The 19589-nt window shown below is 32.6% G+C and overlaps 1 protein-coding gene across 1 annotated transcript in view; it reads right to left on the reverse strand.

Annotated features, from left to right (window-relative positions):
- Window positions 1-15493, reverse strand: part of prpsap2 (phosphoribosyl pyrophosphate synthetase-associated protein 2) — a 44639-nt gene extending 29146 nt beyond the window's left edge. The window contains exons 1-3 of the mRNA XM_090194509.1: window positions 15375-15493; window positions 1910-2070; window positions 1760-1812 (exon numbers count right to left, since the gene is read on the reverse strand). Of these exons, the coding sequence (XP_090050635.1) occupies window positions 1760-1812; window positions 1910-1992 (136 nt within the window). The 5' untranslated portion in view covers window positions 1993-2070; window positions 15375-15493. The remainder of the gene's footprint in view (window positions 1-1759; window positions 1813-1909; window positions 2071-15374) is intronic.
- Window positions 15494-19589: the final 4096 nt, after the last annotated feature.

The raw sequence follows: 19589 nt of genomic DNA on the forward strand, positions 1-19589 counted from the left end.
TATCGATGCCATCTCTATCGGTGCCATCTCTATCGCTGCCATCTCTATTGGTAACATCTCTATTGGTGCCATCTCTATCGGTGCCATCTCTATCGCTGCCGTCTCTATTGGTGCAATCTCTATCAGTACCATCTCTATCAGTACCATCTCTATCAGTGCCATCTCTATCGATGCCATCTCTATCAGTGCCATCTCTATCGATGCCATCTCTATTGCTGCCATCTCTATCGGTACCATCTCTATCAGTACCATCTCTATCAGTGCCATCTCTATCGATGCCATCTCCATCAGTACCATCTCTATCAGTGCCATCTCTATCAGTACCATCTCTATCAGTACCATCTCTATCAGTACCATCTCTATCAGTGCCATCTCTATCGGTACCATCTCTATCAGTACCATCTCTATCAGTGCCATCTCTATCGATGCCATCTCCATCAGTACCATCTCTATCAGTGCCATCTCTATCAGTACCATCTCTATCGGTGCCATCTCTATCAGTGCCATCCTATCAGTGCCATCTCTATCAGTACCATCTCTATCGGTGCCATCTCTATCAGTACCATCTCTATCAGTACCATCTCTATCAGTACCATCTCTATCAGTGCCATCTCTATCAGTACCATCTCTATCAGTACCATCTCTATCAGTACCATCTCTATCAGTGCCATCCTATCAGTGCCATCTCTATCAGTACCATCTCTATCAGTACCATCTCTATCAGTACCATCTCTATCAGTACCATCTCTATCAGTGCCATCTCTATCAGTACCATCTCTATCAGTGCCATCTCTATCAGTGCCATCTCTATCAGTACCATCTCTATTGGTGCCATCTCTAGGTCAGACCAGACCTCTTCATTATATAACCTCACAGACGAGCAGCCCCCAGAGGAAAGTCAACCTCCCAGCACAGAGTACTTCTCCCTCATTAAAATGAAGGATTAATTCACCCAGCTGGAGGTGAGGCAGGTGGAGCTGGAACAGCAGGTGATTACACTCCAGTCAGCACAGACCCAGACAACAGTCCAGCACAACAACACCCCCTCAACCAGACCCAGACAACAGTCCAGCTCAACAACACCCCCTCAACCAGACCCAGACAACAGTCCAGCACAACAACACCCCCTCAACCAGACCCAGACAACAGTCCAGCTCAACAACACCCCCTCAACCAGACCCAGACAACAGTCCAGCTCAACAACACCCCCTTAACCAGACCTGGAGAGCTGGAGGTGGAGAGAGACATATCTGCACTCTGGACAGTGGTGAGACAACTACAACAGGAGAAAGAGCAGGAGAACAACAGAGCACTAGAGGAGAGGATCAGACTGCTGGTGGAGAGGATCAGACTGCTGGTGGAGAGGATCAGACTGCTGGGGGAGAGGATCAGACTGATGGAGGAGAGGATCAGACTGCTGGGGGAGAGGATCAGACTGCTGGGGGAGAGGATCAGACTGCTGGAGGAGAGGATCAGACTGCTGGAGGAGAGGATCAGACTGCTGGAGGAGAGGATCAGACTGCTGGAGGAGAGGGTCAGACTGCTGGAGGAGAGGATCAGACTGCTGGGGGAGAGGATCAGACTGCTGGGGGAGAGGATCAGACTGCTGGAGGAGAGGATCAGACTGCTGGGGGAGAGGATCAGACTGCTGGAGGAGAGGATCAGACTGCTGGAGGAGAGGGTGAGGGGGGATGGGTGAGAGGGTAATGGCGTGTGACAGAGAGGTTTGAAGGTCAGGAGGCAGGGGTCAGAGTCTCACCTCTATTGTCTTCCTGGTACACCTGCACCTTCCCAAGCGCCACACCCAGACGCCTGCACACGGGAGACATAGCCAATGAAAAGAGAGCACAGGGAGAGCTGACCAATGAAAAGCCAGAGTGTGTGTGTGTGTGTGTGTGTGTGTACTGACTCTCCTATCCTCTTGCTGATCTCCCTGGAGGAGGGGTGTGAGTTGGCGCTGAAGATGACCAGGCCACCCTCTGTGTGGTTCATAACCGGGGGGGACCGGCCACTCTGCTCCCCAGCCTCAGACGGCCTATCCCTGGGCACCCACGCTGCACTCAGACCTTCCTACAGCGGAACCAGGGACCCCCAAACACACACACAGTTAATCAATCAATCCACTTGTCTGGAACAGTGTTACTACCAACATAACACATCATAACACATCATAACACATCATAACACATCATAACACATAACACATCATAACACATCATAACACATCATAACACATCATAACATAACACATCATAACATAACACATCAAAACACATCATAACATAACACATCATAACACATCATAACACATCATAACACAACACATCATAACACAACACATCATAACATAACACATCAAAACACATCATAACACATCATAACACATCATAACATAATACATCATAACATAATACATCATAACATAATACATCATAACATAATACATCATAACATAATACATCATAACATAACACATCATAACATAATACATCATAACATAATACATCATAACATAATACATCATAACATAATACATCATAACACATCATAACATAACACATCATAATACATCATAACATAATACATCATAACATAATACATCATAACATAATACATCATAACACATCATAACACATCATAACATAATACATCATAACACATCATAACACATCATAACATAATACATCATAACATAATACATCATAACATAATACATCATAACATAACACATCATAACACATCATAACATAATACATCATAACACATCATAACATAACACATCATAACATAATACATCATAACATAATACATCATAACATAATACATCATAATACATCATAACACATCATAACACATCATAACACATCATAACATAATACATCATAACACATCATAACATAATACATCATAACATAATACATCATAACATAATACATCATAACACATCATAACATAACACATCATAACATAATACATCATAACATAATACATCATAACATAACACATCATAACACATCATAACACATCATAACATAATACATCATAACATAATACATCATAACATAATACAACATAACACATCATAACACATCATAACATAACACATCATAACACATCATAACATAATACAACATAACACATCATAACATAATACATCATAATACATCATAACATAATACATCATAACACATCATAATACATCATAATACATCATAATACATCATAACATAATACATCATAACATAATACATCATAACACATCATAACACATCATAATACATCATAATACATCATAATACATCATAACACATCATAACACATCATAACACATCATAACACATCATAACATAATACATCATAACATAATACATCATAACACATCATAATACATCATAACACAACATAATACATCATAACACATCATAACATAATACATCATAACATAATACATCATAACACAACACATCATAACATAATACATCATAATACATCATAACATAATACATCATAATACATCATAATACATCATAACATAATACATCATAATACATCATAATACATCATAACATAATACATCATAATACATCATAACATAATACATCATAATACATCATAACATAATACATCATAATACATCATAATACATCATAACATAATACATCATAATACATCATAATACATCATAATACATCATAACATAATACATCATAACATAATACATCATAACACATCATAATACATCATAATACATCATAATACATCATAACATAATACATCATAACACATCATAACACATCATAATACATCATAATACATCATAATACATCATAATACATCATAACACATCATAACATAATACATCATAACATAATACATCATAACACATCATAACATAATACATCATAATACATCATAACACATCATAACACATCATAACACATCATAACACATCATAACACATCATAACACATCATAACATAATACATCATAACATAATACATCATAACACATCATAATACATCATAACATAATACATCATAACATAACACATCATAACACAATACATCATAACATAATACATCATAATACATCATAACATAATACATCATAACATAATACATCATAACATAATACATCATAACATAATACATCATAATACATCATAACATAATACATCATAATACATCATAACATAACACATCATAACACAATACATCATAACATAACACATCATAACACATCATAACACATCATAACATAATACATCATAATACATCATAACACATCATAACATAATACATCATAACACATCATAACACATCATAACACATCATAACACATCATAACACATCATAATACATCATAACACAATACATCATAACACATCATAACACAATACATCATAATACATCATAACACAATACATCATAACACATCATAACACATCATAATACATCATAACACATCATAACACATCATAACATAATACATCATAACACATCATAACACATCATAACACATCATAACACATCATAATACATCATAACACATCATAACACATCATAACATAATACATCATAACATAATACATCATAACATAATACATCATAACATAATACATCATAATACATCATAACATAATACATCATAACATAATACATCATAACATAATACATCATAACATAATACATCATAATACATCATAACATAATACATCATAATACATCATAACATAACACATCATAACACAATACATCATAACATAACACATCATAACACATCATAACACATCATAACATAATACATCATAATACATCATAACACATCATAACATAATACATCATAACACATCATAACACATCATAACACATCATAACACATCATAACACATCATAATACATCATAACACAATACATCATAACACATCATAACACAATACATCATAATACATCATAACACAATACATCATAACACATCATAACACATCATAATACATCATAACACATCATAACACATCATAACATAATACATCATAACACATCATAACACATCATAACACATCATAACACATCATAATACATCATAACACATCATAACACATCATAACATAATACATCATAACACATCATAATACATCATAACACATCATAATACATCATAACACAATACATCATAACATAACACATCATAACACATCATAACATAATACATCATAACATAATACATCATAACACATCATAATACATCATAACATAATACATCATAACATAACACATCATAACACAATACATCATAACATAATACATCATAATACATCATAACATAATACATCATAACATAACACATCATAACACAATACATCATAACATAACACATCATAACACATCATAACACATCATAACATAATACATCATAATACATCATAACACATCATAACATAATACATCATAACACATCATAACACATCATAACACATCATAACACATCATAACACATCATAATACATCATAACACAATACATCATAACACATCATAACACAATACATCATAATACATCATAACACAATACATCATAACACATCATAACACATCATAATACATCATAACACATCATAACACATCATAACATAATACATCATAACACATCATAACACATCATAACACATCATAACACATCATAATACATCATAACACATCATAACACATCATAACATAATACATCATAACACATCATAATACATCATAACACATCATAATACATCATAACACAATACATCATAACATAACACATCATAACACATCATAACATAATACATCATAACATAATACATCATAATACATCATAACATAATACATCATAACACATCATAACATAATACATCATAACACATCATAACACAACACATCATAACATAATACATCATAACACATCATAATACATCATAACACATCATAACACATCATAACATAATACATCATAACATAATACATCATAACATAATACATCATAACATAATACATCATAACATAATACATCATAATACATCATAACACATCATAACACATCATAATACATCATAATACATCATAACACATCATAACACAATACATCATAACATAATACATCATAACATAATACAACATAACATAACACATCATAACACATCATAACATAATACATCATAATACATCATAACACATCATAACACATCATAACACATCATAACATAATACATCATAATACATCATAATACATCATAACACATCATAACACAATACATCATAACATAATACATCATAACATAATACAACATAACATAACACATCATAACACATCATAACATAATACATCATAATACATCATAACATAATACATCATAACACATCATAACATAACACATCATAATACATCATAACATAATACATCATAACACATCATAATACATCATAACATAATACATCATAACATAATACATCATAATACATCATAATACATCATAATACATCATAACACATCATAACACAATACATCATAACATAATACATCATAACATAATACAACATAACATAACACATCATAACACATCATAACATAATACATCATAACATAATACATCATAACATAATACATCATAACATAATACATCATAACACATCATAACACATCATAACATAATACAACATAACACATCATAACACATCATAACACATCATAACATAATACAACATAACACATCATAACATAATACATCATAATACATCATAACATAATACATCATAACATAATACATCATAACATAACACATCATAACATAATACATCATAACATAATACATCATAACATAATACATCATAACACATCATAACATAATACATCATAACATAATACATCATAATACATCATAATACATCATAATACATCATAACATAATACATCATAACATAATACATCATAACACATCATAATACATCATAATACATCATAATACATCATAACACATCATAACACATCATAACACATCATAACACATCATAACACATCATAACATAACACATCATAACATAATACAACATAACATAATACATCATAATACATCATAACATAATACATCATAACACATCATAATACATCATAACATAATACATCATAACATAATACATCATAATACATCATAACACATCATAACACATCATAATACATCATAATACATCATAACACATCATAACACAATACATCATAACATAATACATCATAACATAATACATCATAACATAATACATCATAACACATCATAATACATCATAATACATCATAATACATCATAATACATCATAACACATCATAACACATCATAACACATCATAACACATCATAACATAATACAACATAACACATCATAACACATCATAACACATCATAACATAATACAACATAACACATCATAACATAATACATCATAATACATCATAACATAATACATCATAACACATCATAATACATCATAATACATCATAATACATCATAACATAATACATCATAACATAATACATCATAACACATCATAATACATCATAATACATCATAACACATCATAACACATCATAACACATCATAACACATCATAATACATCATAACACATCATAATACATCATAATACATCATAATACATCATAACACATCATAACACATCATAACATAATACATCATAACATAATACATCATAACACATCATAATACATCATAACACAACATAATACATCATAACACATCATAACATAATACATCATAACATAATACATCATAACACAACACATCATAACATAATACATCATAATACATCATAACATAATACATCATAATACATCATAATACATCATAACATAATACATCATAATACATCATAATACATCATAACATAATACATCATAATACATCATAACATAATACATCATAATACATCATAATACATCATAACATAATACATCATAATACATCATAATACATCATAATACATCATAACATAATACATCATAACATAATACATCATAACACATCATAATACATCATAATACATCATAATACATCATAACATAATACATCATAACACATCATAATACATCATAATACATCATAACATAACACATCATAACATAATACATCATAACACATCATAACACATCATAATACATCATAATACATCATAATACATCATAATACATCATAACACATCATAACATAATACATCATAACATAATACATCATAACACATCATAACATAATACATCATAATACATCATAACACATCATAACACATCATAACACATCATAACACATCATAACACATCATAACACATCATAACATAATACATCATAACATAATACATCATAACACATCATAATACATCATAACATAATACATCATAACATAACACATCATAACACAATACATCATAACATAATACATCATAATACATCATAACATAATACATCATAACATAACACATCATAACACAATACATCATAACATAACACATCATAACACATCATAACACATCATAACATAATACATCATAATACATCATAACACATCATAACATAATACATCATAACACATCATAACACATCATAACACATCATAACACATCATAATACATCATAACACAATACATCATAACACATCATAACACAATACATCATAATACATCATAACACAATACATCATAACACATCATAACACATCATAATACATCATAACACATCATAACACATCATAACACATCATAATACATCATAATACATCATAACATAACACATCATAACACATCATAACACATCATAACACATCATAACACATCATAACACATCATAATACATCATAACACATCATAACACATCATAACATAATACATCATAACACATCATAACACATCATAACATAATACATCATAACACATCATAATACATCATAACACATCATAATACATCATAACACAATACATCATAACATAACACATCATAACACATCATAACATAATACATCATAACATAATACATCATAATACATCATAACATAATACATCATAACACATCATAACATAATACATCATAACACATCATAACACAACACATCATAACATAATACATCATAACACATCATAATACATCATAACACATCATAACACATCATAACATAATACATCATAACATAATACATCATAACATAATACATCATAATACATCATAACATAATACATCATAACATAATACATCATAACATAATACATCATAATACATCATAATACATCATAACATAATACATCATAACATAATACATCATAATACATCATAACATAATACATCATAACACATCATAATACATCATAACATAATACATCATAACATAATACATCATAACATAATACATCATAACACATCATAATACATCATAACACATCATAATACATCATAACACATCATAACACATCATAACACATCATAACACATCATAACATAATACATCATAACATAACACATCATAACATAATACATCATAACACATCATAACACATCATAACATAACACATCATAACATAATACATCATAACATAATACATCATAATACATCATAATACATCATAACATAATACATCATAATACATCATAATACATCATAACATAATACATCATAATACATCATAACATAATACATCATAATACATCATAACATAATACATCATAATACATCATAATACATCATAACATAATACATCATAATACATCATAATACATCATAATACATCATAACATAATACATCATAACATAATACATCATAACACATCATAATACATCATAATACATCATAATACATCATAACATAATACATCATAACACATCATAATACATCATAATACATCATAATACATCATAACATAACACATCATAACATAATACATCATAACACATCATAACACATCATAATACATCATAATACATCATAATACATCATAATACATCATAACACATCATAACATAATACATCATAACATAATACATCATAACACATCATAACATAATACATCATAATACATCATAACACATCATAACACATCATAACACATCATAACACATCATAACACATCATAACACATCATAACATAATACATCATAACATAATACATCATAACACATCATAATACATCATAACATAATACATCATAACATAACACATCATAACACAATACATCATAACATAATACATCATAATACATCATAACACAATACATCATAACATAACACATCATAACACATCATAACACATCATAACATAATACATCATAATACATCATAACACATCATAACATAATACATCATAACACATCATAACACATCATAACACATCATAACACATCATAACACATCATAATACATCATAACACAATACATCATAACACATCATAACACAATACATCATAATACATCATAACACAATACATCATAACACATCATAACACATCATAATACATCATAACACATCATAACACATCATAACATAATACATCATAACACATCATAACACATCATAACACATCATAACACATCATAATACATCATAACACATCATAACACATCATAACATAATACATCATAACACATCATAATACATCATAACACATCATAATACATCATAACACAATACATCATAACATAACACATCATAACACATCATAACATAATACATCATAACATAATACATCATAATACATCATAACATAATACATCATAACACATCATAACATAATACATCATAACACATCATAACACAACACATCATAACATAATACATCATAACACATCATAATACATCATAACACATCATAACACATCATAACATAATACATCATAACATAATACATCATAACATAATACATCATAACACAACATAATACATCATAACACATCATAACATAATACATCATAACATAATACATCATAACATAATACATCATAATACATCATAACATAATACATCATAACATAATACATCATAATACATCATAACATAATACATCATAACATAATACATCATAACACATCATAATACATCATAACACATCATAATACATCATAACACATCATAACACATCATAACACATCATAACACATCATAACATAATACATCATAACATAACACATCATAACATAATACATCATAACACATCATAACACATCATAACATAACACATCATAACATAATACATCATAACATAATACATCATAACACATCATAACATAATACATCATAACACATCATAATACATCATAACACATCATAACATAATACATCATAACACATCATAATACATCATAACACATCATAACATAATACATCATAACACATCATAATACATCATAACACATCATAACATAATACATCATAACACATCATAATACATCATAACACAGCATAACATAATACATCATAACACATCATAACACATCATAACATAATACATCATAACACATCATAACATAATACATCATAATACATCATAACACATCATAACATAATACATCATAACACATCATAACACATCATAACACATCATAACACATCATAACACATCATAATACATCATAACACATCATAACATAATACATCATAACATAATACATCATAACATAATACATCATAACACATCATAACACATCATAATACATCATAACATAATACATCATAACACATCATAATACATCATAACACATCATAACATAATACATCATAATACATCATAACACATCATAACACATCATAACATAATACATCATAACACATCATAATACATCATAACACATCATAACATAATACATCATAACACATCATAACACATCATAACATAATACATCATAACATAATACATCATAACACATCATAATACATCATAACATAACACATCATAACACATCATATCATAATACATCATAACACATCATAACACATCATAACATAATACATCATAACACATCATAACATAATACATCATAACACATCATAACACATCATAACACATCATAACATAATACATCATAACATAATACATCATAACACATCATAACATAATACATCATAACACATCATAACACATCATAACACATCATAACATAATACATCATAACATAATACATCATAACATAATACATCATAACACATCATAACATAATACATCATAACACATAACATAACACATCATAACATAATACATCATAACACATCATAATACATCATAACACATCATAACACATCATAACATAATACATCATAACATAATACATCATAACATAATACATCATAATACATCATAACATAATACATCATAACACATCATAACATAATACATCATAACATAATACATCATAACATAATACATCATAACACATCATAACATAATACATCATAATACATCATAACACATCATAACACATCATAACATAATACATCATAACACATCATAACACATCATAATACATCATAACATAATACATCATAACATAATACATCATAACACATCATAACACATCATAACATAATACATCATAACACATCATAACATAATACATCATAACATAATACATCATAACATAATACATCATAACACATCATAACATAATACATCATAATACATCATAACACATCATAATACATCATAACACATCATAACATAATACATCATAACACATCATAACATAATACATCATAACACATCATAACACATCATAATACATCATAACATAATACATCATAACATAATACATCATAACACATCATAATACATCATAACATAACACATCATAACACATCATATCATAATACATCATAACACATCATAACACATCATAACATAATACATCATAACACATCATAACATAATACATCATAACACATCATAACACATCATAACATAACACATCAAAACACATCATAACATAACACATCATAACACATCATAACACATCATAACACAACACATCATAACACAACACATCATAACACATCATAACACATCATAACACAACACATCATAACATAACACATCAAAACACATCATAACATAACACATCATAATACATCATAACACATCATAACATAATACATCATAACATAATACATCATAACACATCATAACATAATACATCATAACACATCATAACACATCATAACACATCATAATACATCATAGCATAATACATCATAACACATCATAACACATCATAACACATCATAATACATCATAACATAATACATCATAATACATCATAACATAATACATCATAACATAATACATCATAACATAATACAACATAACATAACACATCATAACACATCATAACACATCATAACACATCATAACATAATACATCATAACATAACACATCATAACACATCATATCATAATACATCATAACACATCATAACACATCATAACATAATACATCATAACACATCATAACATAATACATCATAACACATCATAATACATCATAACACATCATAACACATCATAACACATCATAACACATCATAACATAATACAACATAACATAACACATCATAACACATCATAACACATCATAACACATCATAACATAATACATCATAACACATCATAACATAATACATCATAACATAATACATCATAACACAACATAATACATCATAACATAATACATCATAACATAATACATCATAACATAATACATCATAACATAATACATCATAATACATCATAACACATCATAACACATCATAACACATCATAACATAATACATCATAACATAATACATCATAATACATCATAACACATCATAACACATCATAACACATCATAACATAATACATCATAACATAATACATCATAACACATCATAATACATCATAACACATCATAACACAACATAATACATCATAACACATCATAATACATCATAACACATCATAATACATCATAATACATCATAACACATCATAATACATCATAATACATCATAACACATCATAACACATCATAACACATCATAATACATCATAACACATCATAACACATCATAACACATCATAACATAATACATCATAACATAATACATCATAATACATCATAACACATCATAACACATCATAACACATCATAACATAATACATCATAACATAATACATCATAACACATCATAACACATCATAACACATCATAATACATCATAACATAATACATCATAATACATCATAACACATCATAACACATCATAACACATCATAACATAATACATCATAACATAATACATCATAACACATCATAACACATCATAACATAATACATCATAACATAATACATCATAACACATCATAATACATCATAACACATCATAACACAACATAACACATCATAACACATCATAACACATCATAATACATCATAACACATCATAACACATCATAACACATCATAATACATCATAACACATCATAACACATCATAATACATCATAACATAATACATCATAACACATCATAATACATCATAACACATCATAACACATCATAACACATCATAACACATCATAACACATCATAATACATCATAACACATCATAACACATCATAATACATCATAACACATCATAACACATCATAATACATCATAACACATCATAACACATCATAATACATCATAACATAATACATCATAACACATCATAACACATCATAATACATCATAACACATCATAACACATCATAATACATCATAACACATCATAACACATCATAACACATCATAACACATCATAATACATCATAACATAACACATCATAATACATCATAACATAATACATCATAACACATCATAACACATCATAACATAATACATCATAACATAATACATCATAACACATCATAATACATCATATATCATAACACGTTATATTATGATATGATGTATTATGTGTTATGTTTATATATGATATGTTGTGTTATGGTGTGTTGTGTAATGATGCGTTGTGATGCGTTATGTTATGACAACACATCATACCATAAGATCAGAAAACAGAACATAAAATATGGTTCAGAATGAAAGCAATGAAGGACTCATCATCCACATAATAAAGGCCTGTAAAACAGAGACACGTTATAAACGGTATTCAGTATTCCAGCTTTCCTCTCCTGACTCCCGGATGCGCTCAGCGCGCCGTCTGCTGATGAGCGGACGGACGCACAGATTTTGATTTGCGCTCAGTCTCGGTAAACACAACAAAATACAACGTTTAAAAACCACACAAAAAACCCACAACATTGAAACGTCACGGACCTGCTGTACTCACCAGTTTGTGTTTGTAGTGTAACCGCGTTGTATGATGTTGGATGATTTCGCAGTTTGTAAACGTCTCAACCTGTTCCTCCAAGCCCGGTCTACTGAGTATGATGGACAAGGCGTCTCGGCCAATCACAGACCAGGAATTTCACCCAACCCTCGTGTTGATCGTAGAGGGAAGACGTCATCACGTCTACATTGAATTTGAATCTGATTCTGAACAGTTATTACATCCCCCCAAAAACTATTTTGCCAGGTGTTTGGTCGGGTGTGTTTAGGTTACACACAGACTTGAGAAGACTAGCTACCAAGTTTATCAGATTTGTGGTGCTGGGGGGGTTATAATGCGCAAAAATACACATTGTGGAAGAAAAAAGAGATAGCAGAGATAGTACGTCCCGCACACACATACTATCTCTACACCTTTAACGTAGTCAACGTGTCGCTACGATAACTTTTTTTTAAAACCTTTTAATTCGTTTTTTTTTAAAGGTTACAAACAGCCTTATCCCTCAGCACGGCAGAGATCATGACAGAGAGCATGCTCCTAGGTCGACCACTAGAGGTCACTGCTGTCTCTGTTTTTACCAGACAGACCCATCCTGCCAAGGCAGCAGCTACTCTTCCTGGGGTTTATTATGGATCCCCATTATTTCCTGCCAAGGCAGCAGCTACTCTTCCTGGGGTTTATTATGGATCCCCATTAGTTCCTGTCAAGGCAGCAGCTACTCTTCCTGGGGTTTATTATGGATCCCCATTAGTTCCTGTCAAGGCAGCAGCTACTCTTCCTGGGGTTTATTATAGATCCCCATTAGTTCCTGCCAAGGCAGCAGCTACTCTTCCTGGGGTTTATTATGGATCCCCATTATTTCCTGCCAAGGCAGCAGCTACTCTTCCTGGGGTTTATTATGGATCCCCATTATTTCCTGCCAAGGCAGCAGCTACTCTTCCTGGGGTTTATTATGGATCCCCATTAGTTCCTGCCAAGGCAGCAGCTACTTTTCCTGGGGTTTATTATGGATCCCCATTAGTTCCTGCCAAGGCAGCAGCTACTCTTCCTGGGGTTTATTATGGATCCCCATTAGTTCCTGCCAAGGTAGCAGCTACTCTTCCTGGGGTTTATTATGGATCCCCATTAGTTCCTGCCAAGGCAGCAGCTATTCTTCCTGGGGTTTATTGTGGATCCCTATTAGTTCCTGCCAAGGCATCAGCTACTCTTCCTGTGGTTTATTATGGATCCCCATTAGTTCCTGCCAAGGCAGCAGCTACTTTTCCTGGGGCTTATTATGGATCCCCATTAGTTCCTGCCAAGGCAGCAGCTACTCTTCCTGTGGTTTATTATGCATCCCCATTAGTTCCTGCCAAGGCAGCAGCTACTTTTCCTGGGGTTTATTATGGATCCCCATTAGTTCCTGCCAAGGCAGCAGCAACTCTTCCTGGGGTTTATTATGGATCCCCATTAGTTCCTGCCAAGGCAGCAGCAACTCTTCCTGGGGTTTATTATGGATCCCCATTAGTTCCTGTCAAGGCAGCAGCTACTCTTCCTGGGGTTTATTATGGATCCCCATTAGTTCCTGCCAAGGCAGCAGCTACTCTTCCTGGGGTTTATTATGGATCCCCATTAGTTCCTGCCAAGGCAGCAGCTATTCTTCCTGGGGTTTATTGTGGATCCCTATTAGTTCCTGCCAAGGCATCAGCTACTCTTCCTGTGGTTTATTATGGATCCCCATTAGTTCCTGCCAAGGCAGCAGCTACTTTTCCTGGGGTTTATTATGGATCCCCATTAGTTCCTGCCAAGGCAGCAGCTACTCTTCCTGTGGTTTATTATGCATCCCCATTAGTTCCTGCCAAGGCAGCAGCTACTTTTCCTGGGGTTTATTATGGATCCCCATTAGTTCCTGCCAAGGCAGCAGCAACTCTTCCTGGGGTTTATTATGGATCCCCATTAGTTCCTGCCAAGGCAGCAGCAACTCTTCCTGGGGTTTATTATGGATCCCCATTAGTTCCTGTCAAGGCAGCAGCTACTCTTCCTGGGGTTTATTATGGATCCCCCATTAGTTCCTGCCAAGGCAGCAGCTACTCTTCCTGGGGTTTATTATGGATCCCCATTAGGTCCTGCCAAGGCAGCAGCTACTTTTCCTGGGGCTTATTATGGATCCCCATTAGTTCCTGCCAAGGCAGCAGCTACTCTTCCTGGGGTTTATTATGGATCCCCCATTAGTTCCTGCCAAGGCATCAGCTACTCTTCCTGTGGTTTATTATGGATCCCCATTAGTTCCTGCCAAGGCAGAAGCTACTTTTCCTGGGGTTTATTATGGATCCCCATTAGTTCCTGCCAAGGCAGCAGCTACTTTTCCTGGGGCTTATTATGGATCCCCATTAGTTCCTGCCAAGGCAGCAGCTACTCTTCCTGTGGTTTATTATGCATCCCCATTAGTTCCTGCCAAGGCAGCAGCTACTTTTCCTGGGGTTTATTATGGATCCCCATTAGTTCCTGCCAAGGCAGCAGCAACTCTTCCTGGGGTTTATTATGGATCCCCATTAGTTCCTGCCAAGGCAGCAGCAACTCTTCCTGGGGTTTATTATGGATCCCCATTAGTTCCTGTCAAGGCAGCAGCTACTCTTCCTGGGGTTTATTATGGATCCCCATTAGTTCCTGCCAAGGCAGCAGCTACTCTTCCTGGGGTTTATTATGGATCCCCATTAGTTCCTGCCAAGGCAGCAGCTATTCTTCCTGGGGTTTATTGTGGATCCCTATTAGTTCCTGCCAAGGCATCAGCTACTCTTCCTGTGGTTTATTATGGATCCCCATTAGTTCCTGCCAAGGCAGCAGCTACTTTTCCTGGGGTTTATTATGGATCCCCATTAGTTCCTGCCAAGGCAGCAGCTACTCTTCCTGTGGTTTATTATGCATCCCCATTAGTTCCTGCCAAGGCAGCAGCTACTTTTCCTGGGGTTTATTATGGATCCCCATTAGTTCCTGCCAAGGCAGCAGCAACTCTTCCTGGGGTTTATTATGGATCCCCATTAGTTCCTGCCAAGGCAGCAGCAACTCTTCCTGGGGTTTATTATGGATCCCCATTAGTTCCTGTCAAGGCAGCAGCTACTCTTCCTGGGGTTTATTATGGATCCCCCATTAGTTCCTGCCAAGGCAGCAGCTACTCTTCCTGGGGTTTATTATGGATCCCCATTAGGTCCTGTCAAGGCAGCAGCTACTCTTCCTGGGGTTTATTATGGATCCCCATTAGTTCCTGCCAAGCCAGCAGCTACTCTTCCTGGGGTTTATTATGGATCCCCCATTAGTTCCTGCCAAGGCAGCAGCTACTCTTCCTGGGGTTTATTATGGATCCCCATTAGGTCCTGTCAAGGCAGCAGATACTCTTCCTGGAGTTTATTATGGATCCCCATTAGTTCCTGCCAAGGCAGCAGCTACTCTTCCTGGGGTTTATTATGGATCCCCATTAGTTCCTGCCAAGGCAGCAGCTACTCTTCCTGGGGTTTATTATGGATCCCCATTAGTTCCTGCTAAGGCAGCAGCTACTCTTATTATGGATCCCCATTAGTTCCTGCCAAGGCAGCAGCTACTCTTCCTGGGGTTTATTATGGATCCCCATTAGTTCCTGTCAAGGCAACAGCTGGGGTCCAGCAAAATGAAGGCCGTTTATACAACAGGACAGGAGACAGGGCTGAACACTATCTGCCCTACACAACATAGTGCTTTATTTTGTATTTATTTAACCTTTATTTAACTGGGGAAGTCAGTTAAGAACAAATTCTTATTTTCAATGACGGCCTAGGAGCAGTGGGTTAACTGCCTTGTTATGGGGCAGAACGACAGATTTGTACCTTGTCAACTCGGGGATTTGAACTTGCAACCTTTCGGTTACTAGTCCAACACTCTAACCACTAGGCTACCCTGCCTCCCCGGTGTTATATTCTATATAATTAGGCAATAATGCACGAGAAGGTGTGGTATACGGCCAATATACCACGGCTAAGGGCTGTTCTTACGCACGACGCAACACGGAGTGCCTGGATACAGCCCCTTAACCGTGGTATATTGGTCCATATACCACAAACCCCCCAGGTGCCTTATTACCATTATAATCTGGTTACCAACGTAATTAGAGCAGTAAAAATACATGTTATGTCAAACCCCGTGGTATACAGTCTGATATTAACACGGCTGTCAGCCAATCAGCATTCAGGGCTCAAACCACCCAGT

Source organism: Oncorhynchus mykiss, chromosome 13 (assembly GCF_057628025.1).
Source record: "Oncorhynchus mykiss isolate SJ-2025 chromosome 13, ASM5762802v1, whole genome shotgun sequence".
Lineage (NCBI taxonomy): Eukaryota > Metazoa > Chordata > Actinopteri > Salmoniformes > Salmonidae > Oncorhynchus > Oncorhynchus mykiss.